The sequence below is a fragment of the Diadema antillarum genome, unplaced genomic scaffold (genome assembly GCF_040938485.1).
Source record: "Diadema antillarum isolate AM-2024a unplaced genomic scaffold, OU_Dant_1.0 seq00000369_RagTag, whole genome shotgun sequence".
Taxonomy (NCBI): Eukaryota; Metazoa; Echinodermata; class Echinoidea; order Diadematoida; family Diadematidae; genus Diadema; species Diadema antillarum.
In genome coordinates, this window is record NW_027271370.1 from 235,632 (window position 1) to 251,120 (window position 15,489).

A 15,489-nucleotide genomic window follows, 5' to 3' on the forward strand; every position below is an offset into this window, starting at 1 on the left:
TCGCCAGTGATTTAAAATGCTAGCTCTTCACGGAATCTTAATTTCTTTTTGTGCAGCATGGATTTGATCTAAATTTCACATCTGCCTTGTAGCTATAGTTTTCATTGATAAACAGTCGTTTATAGGATCTTGTGACGCCATAAACTTGTTTCGGCCCGCACCTTTTGTTTCATGCTCAGTGTTCAGTATAACACTTTCTACGGGATACCCATACTGTTCGTGTAGGTCGAGAGCGGGATAGACAACGGAGAAGTAATAGAGGAATAGAAGAATAGAAGAATAAGAATCTTTAGAAGAAGAGCGACAAAAAAAAGTAAACAAGTAAAAGATGCCTCTCTACCAGGAATTCTGGATGTTAGACGGGCATGAATAAAATGGAATGTGTTGCTATATAGCTGTTATATGATTTTGTCCAGTTTATACACTCTTTGTCATGTACACATTAATTGTGGCATTTTCCCCCAATTATGTTTGATAAATGATAATTGATATACTTCGCGCCCTTGCGTTTAGTAGGGCCTACATAGCCACGTAAAGCAAGCACTGTGAATTTGTTAACTTTACATCAAACGAAATACAGCAATATGAGGAATTTTGAGAGGATCATAGTGGGATGTTTAATTTCAGTGGTTCATATTGAACACTGAATGACAAACAATTGTCCTCTGGATTTTTAGAGATGCAATGTAATCTAGTTATGTTTTTGCGCAGCCTTTCAGCTGCTTCGGACTTTCCATGCTCCATTAAACCTAAATTGTATTGTCGATTTTGTCAAATTCATGTTTGGTAGATGTAACTATGACTCACTGCAACTGTACCAGCACGAATGAAGCAAGGATTGCAACACAACAGGTGACATGCGCAACTGAGCATATGAGACACCTTCTCTCAGCACAGCTTGACAAATGTTTGTTGGCTGTAATCCACCTTACGCTCAGTTTGCCAGGATTTCTGACGTTCAAAACCGAATCAGTGAGAAACCAGATAAACTTTGATAAAAACACTGCTTTCACTATATCGGTGAGTATTGATGCGCCATTCAAGGAAATCAAAATCATGCGTTAATAGGGACACGTCTTACCATTCCACACAAATAACAGACTTTACTGTGCATTTGTGACATCACAAAAATTGGGTAGCTCAGACACAATATCTGATCACCCAAGTTCGTACATCGACAGTGGAAAAAATAATCATGAGAGGATTTAGGAAAGCTTGTCATTAGTGCTTTATTTCCCTGACGTAGAATTCACCATCGACATCTTGCACCTACAAAATCTGCTATGAAAGAAGAGAGGGAAAAGTTTTAGGTTCATGCTTGCAGACAAAAATGATCATAGAAGTTGGTCATCAATATTGAGAGACACTTCTATTTTCTCGGACGTTTAGATTCTGGTTAGCAAATAATTATGCGCATTCAACATGCATCTCTCACCTCTACGTGCTGCTGCTGACTGTAGCATTACCAGAGTAATTGCAGCGATTAAATGAATCCATGACATATTGATAAAGAGCATGGTTGAACAAATCTGATGGACTGTCGAGATATATTCCTTTGGTTTTTGACAACTTAGCCTAGATAAACGCCGCTAATCACAAACGAGGAACTTTAAGATCACAGGCCCCGTGTGAAGTCTGTCGTAGCCGTGGAGGGAGGAGAGCTATATGGCACGGAGTTGTGTTTGCGACGGCGAGGGATTGGTGCAGACAGCAGCGCGACGAGAAAGCAGCCGAAGGAAACTCTGGCACAAACGTGGCTCTCCAGGCAATATGACGTCACCATGCTACCCCTCCCTCGTCAGCTGTTGATCGTATTCTCCTATCTCACGTTGGGGGCTTTTCCGTTGGGTGAACCAAGGTGTGAAAGGGAAGAGGATGAGGGAAGGGGCAACACAATAAGCTTTGCTGTACACCTGTTACTTATTCAACAAATCCAAGATAGAAAGCTATAATTGCCAGATCACTGAATGTGGCAACTTTTGGATACTATTTCTGCAATTTGTATCACATTTTTTAAATCCATCACTATAACAAATGGATTTTCAAGAATATCGACTGAGTCTAGGGTGTCTATAAAGATTTTGACGAGCCATTAATTTGATAAGGATGCCTTCGCTACTGCACGTTTTTAAGAGTTAGTATTAACCAAATTGTCTATGATTTTTCTTGCCAGTGGAATGTGAAATCCGTCGATCTGGACTAATACATTGACGAGATAGGACTTCGCACTTAGACCGCGACCCTCTTTGCATAAGTTTGTTCAAGGTCTAACCCTCCTGCGTGTGTGCTTGTGTAGTGACATTGCCTTCATTCATGAGATTGTTCCTTCTGCGGCACATTCTCCTTAAATTTGCATTCCATTGATTTAGAAAATGATAAATGAACAGGAACAATACCTCCATTGAATATAGATTTCTGCTGGTTATACTGAATCCCAAATTATCATCATAATGCAACTTAGTGTGATAGTACATCAAACAAACATGCGCTGAAAACTGGTGTTTTTTCATGCTTTAAGGTTAGAACGAATAACCAGCAAGCACTGTAAGGTGACAGTCCATGTCAATCAGTAATGGTCTACTTATTTTAAACGTTTCTCGGGCGGTTTTGATTTAGAAATAATGTATCATGTTACAAAATGATGTAATTTAATCTGACGTATATTACTGATTCGGTTGATACAACATAACAACAGTAATCCAGGCTGATTCCGTATTCATTGTTTTATGACTCATCGATCGCATCATTACGAGTGCGAGGTCGTGCAAGTGGAGATATCCACACACTCAAAGGTACCAAAATCACATAATTGAACTATAAAGCATTGATTTACGGGAAGTTAAAGGGATGGTACAGTATTGGTGGAGATGAGAATTGGGCTTTTAACTTTTTGCGAGATACCAAGAAAACACTTATGATGTAGTACAGAGCATACCATTTTAAAAGGAATTCAAAATTTATTTGATGAAAATCGAATTCGGAATGACTGAAACATCCAAAAACAAAGTAAAAGCAAGCGATCGTAATAAAGTGTGGGTCCCACACTTTATTAGAATCGCTCTTTTTTGTGGATATCTCAGCCATTTCAAAACCAATTTTCATCAAATAAACGTCGAATTCCTCATAGAATTACATGCTCTTTCATATTTCATAAGAAGTTTCTCATTATCTCACAAAAAATGTTAGAAACCTGAAATTAGGTCTCAACTAAAACTGTACGATCCCTTTAAGGTCATGAAAAATGTAAATTCATTGATCAGTGTTGTTCATAAGTACAATCCTAACAAGTTGCGCAATCGATTTAAACAAACAACACACACACACACACGCATCCTCACGCACGCACATTTTTTTTCTTGTGCTGCTAAATCATTTTTCAAACATACAGTACAATATATTTGATTCTTTGTACCAAATCATACCCTGTTTTTATAAGAGAAATGACATAAAAATCTGCATAATTCTCAGAAAAAAAAAACCTATTTTAATCAGCCTAATCAAGCCAATCCGAATGTGCCTTATCACTCACACACCTAATAAGAAATGTGTGCTACGCAATCACTTTTTTACTTAACTTCCTTCTTCTTTTTTCTTTTTTTTTGGCAGAGCACACGCTATATACATAAATATATCAGATAAAGTTTCTCTTAAAAGGGAAACAAATTTCTTGATCAACTTGATCATATTGCTCAATATCCACTTCATTACATAAATTCTCTTACACTCTCTTGAGAATACAGCATTTCCTGAAACATATCATAAAAAAAGCATTCTTTACTTAACCGAACAAAACTCATCATTTTTTTCTATCTAACCTATCAACCACCCCTCCCCCCCCCCCCCGTGCAGCACAAAATAACCTTATTCTACTATTGCCTAACTACATCTACCTAGCCCTAACCATCCCCACCTATTTCCCCACTAACCATTACTCTATTCTTACATCTACCTATAACCCTAACCATCCCCACCTATTTCCTCACTAACATAACCCTCCCCCCGTAGCCTTCCCTGAACACACACACCCATATATGCACTAGACATCAACCAAAACAACAACAACAACAACATACCCACCAGTGCGCACTCACAAACACCAACATTTGCACGCCAAATCACACTACATACTTGTGGTATCTTGGTCACCTGTTTCTTTTACAGTTAGACACACACCAAATTAAAACCGAAGCCAACTAAACATTTTACATGGGGGAAAAAAAGTGACCACCATAATGCTGATACATATACCAATTCCTAAACATTAATACGGCTAAAACCTAAACTGACCATACATCTGACTCTATGAAAATTTAAACTGCTCCCATTTTTGCAAATGAAAACCAAGTTTACCTGCTTTAACCGCAACGTTCTTTTCCTCCTCTATAAAATCCAAAACAAATTTCTTTATCTTTTCCCTCTTGGGTAACTTATTTTGTTCTCTTGACCGAAATATTACAATTTTCATCAAAATTATCAAGGCATTCACACATTTGATTCGATTTGAACTACCTCGTAAACCCAAGAAGATATCTCTCCATTCTAATTCTACTAACTCAACTAAATCATAAAACTCAATAAGAAACTGCCATATCGGCTTTACTTTCACACAATCAAAAAATATATGTGAATAAGTTTCCCTTTCCAATTGACAAAAAGAACAAAGATTATCATTCACAAAACCAAACTTAAACAAATGTTCCCTTGTATATATCACCCCGTGTAACAACTTAAACTGAAATTCCCTGTTTACTAAGTAAAGTCGTGCTTGTAGGTCTGATAAATAAATTTCTAATTTCCTTGCGCGCACATGCGCGTGCGCACACACACACGCACACACACCGAGGAAGAGAGAGAGAGCGAGAGAGAGAGAGAGAGAGAGAGGACGGGGAGTTAGCTCAGTCGGTAGCGCGTTAGTCCCGATTCGGGACTCTTTTCTTTTTTTTCTTTTTTTTTTTCATTTCCCCCGATTTGCGGCCTCATAGGCCGGTTACGTGGCGCGAAGCTTTTTAATCGCGACAGTCCACGCATCGCGAAGTCGACTTACTACTGCCTCCCGAAAAAAACAGGGCTCGCATTCCCACAACGCCATCAACGACGAAATATTGGTATGCTCTCTCATTGCCTGTATTACTGTGTGGAAAGCAGGACGAAGACAGTCCGGGCAGTGGACTAGTAGTGTGTCTGCCTCAAAGGACCCCAGTTCGATTCCCAGGTCTCTCTGAGCAATGTCGTTTGTAGTCATACCGTCCCCTCTAGTAAGAGACGAAACACTGTCCCTCGGATAGGACATAAAATAGAGGTCCCGTGTGTGAGAGAGTCACAACTCATGCACGTAAAAGCAAGATCCCGCTTCATTTATTCATCGCAAAGAGCAGGGTGTTTAACCCTGTAAAGTGGTCCCTCCTTACATCCAGCTAGACCCCATGGAAGACCAGCTATTGCAGCTGAATATGAGCTATCCAGCCATCTTCTCAGACAAAAATGACACACACATACACACACACACACACACACACACACACACACACACACACACTCACTCACACACACACCCACACAATGAATAGGAGTGATTTTGGCGGATAACCTCATCTCAAATATCTTTTAGCGTGTCATCCACCTTAAAGCGTAATTTCGTTTCATATTCATGGTCATTTCATCAAAAAAGAGACAAAATCAAATGAGCAGAATGATAGAAATTCCGTTAGAATTTTACACGAATGTTTGCGCATTATTAAGTTGTTGTCTAGTATGGCGCGTCATAACTCTCAGCGTGACGAGTGCTAGCCTGGAAACAAGAAAGACATGAAGACATATCTGAAGTCCTTTGTATTGCTCCACCCACTGATAACCCAAGGGTTAATTTTTCGCGACACACACAATTCGTTCACCTGTAACTGGGGTTTATCTGTCCGTTGCATCGATTCACTTGTACGTTTTTCCAAAAGTTCGGGGTTTTTCCCCCGAAAATTAAATAGGATCCAATACACGAAAGGTTCGTTTCTCCGAATACGAAATAATGTTAATCAGTCCGAAAATGAAATGAGGTTTGTTAGTCCAAAAATGAAATACAGTCAAACATGTCTATAGTGGCCACCCAAGGGAGACGCAAAGAGTGGCCGTTATAGACAGGTGGTCGCTATAGACAGGTTATAAAATTTTGTGTGCATTGCCTGCATGTACATGTATCATCGTTGGATACATCTATAAGTACTTACATGTACATGTATGTGTATATACATGTACATGTGTGTTTCATGCATTAACAATGCCGGTGTTTATGACATTGTTGCACAGTAGCATGCAGATGTCGTGACGAAAGCTTCATTAGTGCATTATTATGACTGAATGTGTGATGAATGCAGCAGTGGTGATCACTGAACGTTGCCCATGAATTACTGGCACGACTACAAAGCAGAAAAACGCTCTGGATTATCGGCTCGGCGACGTACGGCTCCATTGGGTCTATGGCCGCTATAGACAGGTTAAAAGCTACCGCGGGAAACAAAATTTGTGGCCGCTGGCCGCGTTAGACAGGTGGCCGCTATATACGCAGGATTTTTAACAGGCTTTTTCTCTCGGGGGATTTTTCAGTGGCCGCTATAGGCAGGCGGCCGCTATAGACAGGTGGCCGCTGAGGCAGGTTTGACTGTAATACGTTGATACTTATTTGTTTATTAGCTTTCTGCTGTTGGTACTCCTACGCGTGGGTTTTTCCCCTTTCAGTGGCCTCTTAACATTATTTCTAAGTCATGTACGTGTGACGATGATTATGATGATGATGATGATGATGATGATGATGATGATGATGACTGTTATTAAGAGAAGGGAAGGAGAGAAGGACAATGAGGAGGATAAGTGGAAGAAGGCAGAGAAGAAGAGGAGGAAGAGGAGAAACGTACGAAACAGGAGCAGAAGCCAACTCAATTTGACTTCATCATCAATATTTCAATTAAAGATCATTACAGTATTGTCTATTTTCTAGTTCGTCAACAAGTGTATGTATTCGTGTATGTGTGCGTGTGTGTGTGAGTGTGTGTGTGTGTGTGTGTGTGTGTGTGTGTTTGTGTGTGTATGTGTATTGTGTAAGGGAGAACAAAGCCTTCGGCCATCCCACCATTTACATGCCTTGTCAAAAGCGATATTGCCTCCCTTGAAAATGTAAATATTATTCCAAAATGCATCAGAGGTGAGGCTGTGGCGGTGCATGTAAGTGGGTTGGGATTGGGTGGAATAGGCACCAAAACCATTTTAAGGGGTCTTGTATACATGTACAACCCCCCCCCCCCCCCACGCACACACGCGCACACACACAAACACATACATTCATTCATACTGATGTCGGGTGTGTGATGTCGAATCTGATCATCACAAACGCTTTTCAAGCCTTTTTAAGCCTTTCCCCGGTTACGAGACTCTACTCTGCGTATAAGTCGACATACTCTGATAATAATATTTTGATATGTGTGTCTGACTCAATCTGACTCAATCGCCATTCGATGATGGTGATAATAATGATGATAATAATAATAATAATAATAATTCAAATCCAAACTTAAAACTTATCTGTTCCTTTCATACTGAGGACTGTAATTGCTGTATGTCATTAATGTTGGATCAATATTGTATTTTTAATTGGTATAAATGTTGTATTCTTTATTTGGTATTTTTTTGTTTTTGTTGACCATTTTCTTCTTTGTTGAAATGTTTGAATATGTATATGCATGTAAATATAATTATGATATCTTTTCATTTTTGAAGCGCCATGAGCACTGATAAGTGGACCTGTGCGCTATACAAGTAGCCACTATTATTATTATTATTATTATTAATGGAGTCTTTTAATGCGTCATGTCTGTCACACAGCAGCACTCCTGGCGCAGACAGGTAAGACCTCCTCTGGTACTGGTCCGAGAGATATGAAAATTCTTTGAGGAAAGGGCTGAATGGAGAATCAGAAGAGGGTGGACGATAAATCACATGCAAACGTGTAGAGCCAAGGTCAGTTAAAATATACACCTGGAGCAATTCAAAGGACTTAAATTCCACTGGTGAAGCTTTCAAATGAAGACTTATTAGTTCACTTCTAAACTAAAAGGAGACCGACACGGCGACACCTCTCCCACGCCTCGCTAATTGGCACATGGGAGAATATATACCCATCAGGTGTGAGCTCTCTTAAAACTGCAGAGCCTCCTTCAGTAAGCTATGTTTCAAATATCCCGAGATTGTCAATCTGATTGTCTTTTACAAATTCACTGACCTCACATGCTTTGTTTCTCACTGAACGCGCATTCAGAAAACCAAAAGAGGCATTCCCTTCAGCTGTCTTACTTTTCCTTGCAGTAGAAATATACTCCTTTTGGTTCTTGGAGTGAGAAAGTTTCACCCTTTGCACCTGCACGAGTCCCTCTCTTGGTAGCAGGTGTCCTATTAATTCCTACAGATCTGATCAATGTAAAAAAACAACAAAAGATGTATGCAGAAGCCAGTAGACTCCAGACTTGATATTTCAATTAGATTTTGGAAGTGAAATGGTGGTAACAAGAAAGCACGGTCGGACATCGGACCAAGGAGGTTTTATACATGGAGTTCCAACTGGCTGTAATTATTCAAACATTTGTCAGATTTCTATTGATGTACAAAATAATTCCACAGGTGCACTTGTGCCTTTGATGATCGATGTTCGACGCCGCCGTCTTGCTGAGCAATCTGAAGATTCATTTTGAACGTTATAACGTTTGCCATATTTTGCTTATTCATTTATTAAAACAAAAGTCCCTAGGGTAGTAGAATCCAATAATTTGTTCGAAGGGCACCAAGTCCATGGGGGGGGGGGGGGGGTGGGGTGGGGGCAGGGGTGGGGTGGGGCAAAGGCCCCAAATTCAAGAGATTATTTAAAGAAAATGTCTGTATGTATCTGCCCAATAATCGGAGGGGGGGGGTAATATGATTATGAATACATAAGAACACTAGATTACACGTTCCTTCCCCTTCCTTGATGTTCAAATCGAAAGAATCCTTAATGAATACAACAGCATGATTAATGTTCATTAATACGTTCCCATGAATAAACACATTGCATTGAAGATGATAACATTATGAATATTTCAATGTAATTTCTTTCCTTGAATTTATGTCAGAGCGTAGTAACAATTAAGTCCTATTTGTATAAATATACAGCATGGTGAATGATATGTTCACAAATAGGGCCTACAACGTTCCCATGAATCAACACAATGCGTTGAAGATGATAACGTCATGTATATTTCTATGTTTGTTGTTTCCGTTGAAAAAAAAAAATCGTTATCCCTTGGATTGATGTCAAAGCATAATAATAATCATGGGCGTAAATGGGAGGGGGTGGGGGATGCATCCCCCCGCTCTTGGAGGAGAGAGGTATGGCCTGTACAATTACTCCCCCCCCCCCCCCATTAAAAAAAAAAATGAAATGAAGAAGAAGAAATGTGGTTGTAATAATTTTGGCATACTGCATTACGTTCGATCTTACGCCCGCCTATCATAGTGAGAGGTAAAGAGATTTTAGGATTTGCATCCATAATTTCTCAAGTGCTCGCTCGCTTCAATCGCTTATAAGATATCAACTTAAAATCTTACAGTAGTGTGCACTATATCTCTGAATTTCACGTCTGAAAATGCAAAAAAACATCCCTCGCGTAGGAGGCGGTAACCCCCGTCCCGCACTCTCCTTCCGCACATTTCCCTGAATATAATTGTCTTACTTTTTCGATAGAAAAAAAACAACAGAATATTTCATCAAAAGGATGCACTAGATTCCTGAATGTCAAGCCTGAAAATGCAATTTTCCCCTCGTATAACACCACAAGTTTTGCACCCCCACCCTCTTCTCCCCCCCCCCCCCCATAATGAAAAAGGTTATACGCCCCTTGGGATGATAATTTTAATTGACTTAATTAAAAAAAAATCAACAAAACCCATAGAAATAAGAAACGATCTACTACATAATTTTCATTCAGAAATAAAATCCATATTACTGTTTTTCTTTTCATTTCATTTTTGTATGTACACATCGCGCGCGCGTGTGTATCGTGGGCCTGTACTCGTACTAGTATGTGATGATTATCGCCGATCATCCCCCCCCCCCCGTACGAATTTATGCCAGTAAATTGGTGAAACTCTGTAGGATCAGAGGGACAACGTGATTTGTTTTCGTTTTGAGGGTCCAAAAAATATACTTGCACCCCGCAGAACTGAACCAACGATGACGATATTATTTGTGCAAATGCAGCGCCTTATCCATTATACTCCGCAAAAAAAAAGACAAAAATAGTAAACACATTTTCAACTTCATGTTTCTTATATTAGACTGTAATAAAAAAATCAATAAATTATATGATCAAATTAAATTTGATTGTTTTTCAACATGGTAGCAAAAGCCAAATTGAAGCTCTACGCATGAGTGAACACACTTATTTTTCTGTTCCAATGTGCAAAAGTCAAAATAGCAAAATTGCATATACATACAAAAAAAAAAGCCAGGCGAATCAAAAATCACACATATTGGGGATAAAAGTAAGATAAAGCATGATAGAAGTCTACATCATCCATTGCGCTTGAAAATAAAAATTATAGTAAGAAAATAAATCTTTCTTTAAAGTCACAATCTCTGTATCTTTAGGTGTTTTATTTCCTTTATTTCTTTAAAGTCCGTATCTTGTTTTGCCACCATAATTGTCAATCAGAGGAGCACATCGACGGCGCATGCTGGATATCACTCGGTGTGCTCTCTCTTGTGGAAGCTTCTTCCACTCTTCGGTCACTTACCGACGCAGGTCTTGAAGGGCTCACACCTGTAAATGTAATAGTCCAGGCTAGAAGGCACCCAACCTAGTTTTTCGATATATACAATGTTTTTTTTTCGATATATACAATGTTTTTTTTTAGTGGTTTCTTGTCAATTCGAGGGTGCTGATTCCAAATCCGATTGATGCCGCTCGCGTAACCTTGAGCATTTTCGGCAAAATGCAAAAATCCAAAATGGCCGCCAGATATGCTAATTCGGCCGTGATAAACACAATAATGGGCATTATATGACCAATTATTCCACTAAACTTTGTACATTTCTGTTCCTAGAGTTACTCCATCTGCATTTGCAAGAGAAGTTTCATTTCATATAGGTTCATTTAGTATTTAAAGCTCCTTTTTTAATTCAAAATAGCCACCGATTCCTACGCTTATGTAATGAATGGCAAAACGTAATATTAATGGAAATATAGGAACAATTCACTGTATTTCCAGTCCCGTACCTACGCTGTCATAAAGTGTTGCATGTGTAATACAAATATGTTGGGTGTCACTTACAATATGGAGGGCCTACATGTATATTTGAGCATTTAATATTCATAAACCTTACGATGTTTAACACAATTTCGTATATATTTCATTTTGTCTCAACAACGAATATAAGTTCACTAAACGTCTCGCAACAAATCAATATACTAGTACCATAATATTCTACACGCAGGTTGAATATAGAAATGTAATACTAACACAATTAAGAAGCCTAGATGCACGGTATTCATCAAAAATGTTGAAAATGGAGGGGAAGCTAGAAAGCAAATCTTCTAATATACATTCTCCTAAAACCATATTAACAAAGTACAGAAAAATCCTGTACAGTAAGTGCAAAGATACATGGTTGCTGACAAAAACACATCGGACATTAATGACTCAACTAAAAACCCTTTACATTGGTTACCTAGAGCAATCCTGAATCTGCAAGTGCTGAAGATTAAAGACAAGCAGTGTGAAGTTGTTATACCACTGCTTTCAGAATGAGGCAGCACTGTACACTGGCCTACTATGGCAAAAGGAAGCAAGTGACAAAAGTGACATTTCTCGTAAAAGAGCAAAATGTGTCTGTCATTTACACTGACGTCAATGGACTATCATGATGTCTTATTTAACATATCTCTTAATAGGATGAGTGTTTCTGCATGAAATTTGGCCTGGAAGAAGAGCTCATTATGTGAATTATGAAAACATCAATAACTCAAATTCGGATGGTATGTCACTTGCTTCCTTTTGCCAAAGTAGGGCAGTACAGATCTCAGAGTCCCCCTTGACATCGTATATGCAAACACATTGACTCCGGAGAAAAAAAAAAACTGGTGGTAAAATATCATCTACCATATAATTTTATAATTCATCTGGGTTAACATGAAAAACTTTTGGGCATTGTTTTCATTTCAGAGGTTTGACGACAGGAAGTGAGGTGGTCCCTTGTTTCCACTTTCCCCTGCCTCATGCTCTTTCTCAGATGAGGGGACGGAAAACTTTGTATGATATCGCTTTTAGATAATGTAGAACAGGACAGGTAATTGGAAATTTCATTTGTGTTATCATCTAGGATTCAGCCTTTTTAATTCAGTAAATCAGAGTGAATATTATGATGTTGAACATCTCAAGGCAAGTAGGGCTAAGTATCAAATGTTCATATATCTATTAATTCCTGATAAACGATCTTGATGTTGCATGGTGTCAATTCAAGCTTTGGTGGATTTTTCCAAATTCCTATATAGGGAAAAATTCAGATTGAGGTAGCAAAGTTGATTATGGATGTTTGCATCAAAATGTAAACAGCTTTTGTTAGTAACAACCTTCTGATTTATACTCATGTAGCACACAAATTGATAAACAGTGTACCTGAGTGATAGAAAAAAAAGAACATTTATTTATTTCCATGTACACTTTGCCATTCATATTGTGCATATTGTGCAGGGGTATATGAGTGGTATCCATTTTGAAGTTTTGTATTAAGAAGAATATAGTAAGCCTAAGAATGATAAATTTTCTGTTTGTTTGCTTGTTTTTTTGCTTGTTTTGTTTGTGGCACTCATCAGATTTGCATTGCACATGCAAAACTTGATAAAAAATCGTGGGTATGTGGTTGAAAATTCGTGTTCTATATTTCTATGCATATTTTTTGCCATTCATATATTACATGAGTATAGCATTTTGAATTTAAATAAACTTAAAATATTAACAGTACTTTTTCAAATGAAAAATTTCTTGCATGTGCAAGTAGAATTACTCAAGGAACAAAAATTCTAAAAACTTTGATGGAATAATTGGTCATAAAATTGACATAACTGGGATTATCATGGCCAAATTAGCATATCTGGCGGCCATTTTGGATATTTGCATTTTGCCGAAAATGCTCAAGGTTACGCGAGTGGTATCAATCGGATTTGGAATCAGCACCCTCGAATTGACAAGAAACCATAAAAAAATTGTATATATATATATATATATATATATATATTAAAAAACAAGGTTAGGTGCACGTTCTATGGAGCCTAGCCTGGACTATAATGGAATGTCCCAGACCCCTTCACAAATTCGTACCAAAGATACCAGAATAAATTAAGGAAAAAATAATAATTAACAGTCATTAATGCAGTTTTGCATAAAACTGAATAGCTGCAGATATTGAGTATGAATTCCTCTACAAACAGCATTTTGATTTGAAGATGAAAGCTTTTCTCATGGAATTTGAAAGAACTATATTTCATTGGGTGCATGTACGGAAAATAGGTGATTTTTTGAGTGAAAAGAACTTGTAGTCAGGCTTTGTGGACCCTTGGACAGAGTTTGAGCCGAAGAACCTGCCTTTGAAAATTTGATAGATGACAGGGTATATCTCACTTATCCAGATTAGTGAAGATGAAATACCTATGTTGCGACACGGATTGTCGCCCCCGGTTCGGGGCGACAATCCGTGACGGAGTTGGCGGCACGGATTGTCGCCTGGCGACAATCCGTGACGCTTGTGCAGTTCCCAGTTTTTGACCTCGAAGGCGACAATCCGTGATGGCAAAAAATTTCTTGCGACACGGATTGTCGCCCCGTCACGGATTGTCGCCCCGGGCTCGGGATGGTTCCTCCGGTGTTAGGCTTTGGTGGGATGGGTATGACTGGTAAGTTATGCGTATGTGTGTGTGTGTGTGTGTGTGTGTGTGTGTGTATTGTGAGCTGCATGATATGTGATGTGTATGATTTGTTGTGTGTGTGTGTGTGTATGTATGTGTGTTTGGAGTATAATAATACAATATGTAGAAACTGTGCATGTGTGGTGGTTGTATAGTGGTAGTGGTTTGTTTGTCTGTGTGTATACGTGTGCCTGTATGCTTACGTGTGTATGTGGTATATAGTGGCGTATGTGTATATCAAAGGGTATGTGATGGTGCGTGTTTGTGGGCGCAGTTTTGAGCCTGCATGGGTACCTGAGGGGTGTGGTGTTCGTGGGCTACGTAGGCCCTACGTATGTGTGTTGTGTGTGAGCGTTCGTGTGTCCACGTATTGCAAAGGCCCCAGTCACATAATGCTCTGCGTCCGGCGTTACGTCCAAAAACCAAAAGTCATTTTTCTTTTCTGCGGACACCCGGGGATCTCTTCCTGTCACCAGAGCATTTTTACAAAACATACGGGAAAAAATATGCGGCGATACGGAGAGATACGACCAAATGCGAATACTTGCGTCCACTTGCGGATATTCTTACGAATTAGCACGTAATTTTGTTCTTTCAACTTGCATAAACTTCCGAATAGTTCGGAACACTTGCGGAGAGTTGCGACTATTTACGGAGAGTTGCGGATATTTTCGGATAGTTACAGATTGTTATAAATAATTATGTAAATTATGTACAATATGACGATCCCTGCCAAATCAATGTATTATGACAGCAAATTTATCACATATTAGACTGTCTTACATTGTACACTGGGGAAAACTGAAATTGAATTTACGTACAAGTTGTGAAAAGTTTTCGCATTTCTTTAATTTGCTTTACAGTTATGAAAGATATATGAAATTTTGAACTTGAAGTGTGATTTTTTTTTGTGCAGCTCAAATATGGATAAACATCATAAATGTAAAGACTACATAACATAATTATACACAAATAGAATACTATCTAGATCGATAAGTTAAACAGAGTAAGAAAATATTCCTTACAGTCATGGAATAGACAAACTGTGGTTACGCTGTCATTGTGCAGCGATATTCATGACTTTCTGGATTATGTTAAGGAGATTGTTATAATAAAGCAAAGCCTATTACATTTCCAAAAAAAAAAAAAATTAGGACATTCGGACACCCCTCCCACACCCAAATACAATAGATTATTAAAAAAATGTAATATCCATGGAGCGTGAAGTGGGTAAGACTATAGGGAAATATTGAATTCGTTCTCATTTTATATCGTTTGCTGTCACCTGCTGTCACCTCATCCCCAACCCAAAAATTGCTTTCCGAGTTACGAAAAATATAAATTCAAATAGTACAAGGAAAAAATGTTCAGCACCAATGGTCAAGCGATGTCATGCGTATGTGGGTGCCACCTAAAATGACCATAATATGTGGGAGTTTGCGGTTCTGCCTCTCCACCGCTCCGAGTGTGTTGTAGCATTCCTTCAGGTAAATGCGCTGCAGCTTGGCAACACGAG

At 38.7% G+C, this 15,489-nt stretch overlaps 1 protein-coding gene across 1 annotated transcript in view; it reads right to left on the reverse strand.

Moving 5' to 3' along the window:
- Positions 1–1,548, reverse strand: part of LOC139731401 (uncharacterized) — a 66,888-nt gene extending 65,340 nt beyond the window's left edge. Inside the window, exon 1 of the mRNA XM_071642289.1 lies at positions 1,436–1,548. Coding sequence (XP_071498390.1) covers positions 1,436–1,517 — 82 coding nt within the window. The 5' untranslated portion in view covers positions 1,518–1,548. The remainder of the gene's footprint in view (positions 1–1,435) is intronic.
- Between the last annotated feature and the right edge of the window lie 13,941 nt (positions 1,549–15,489).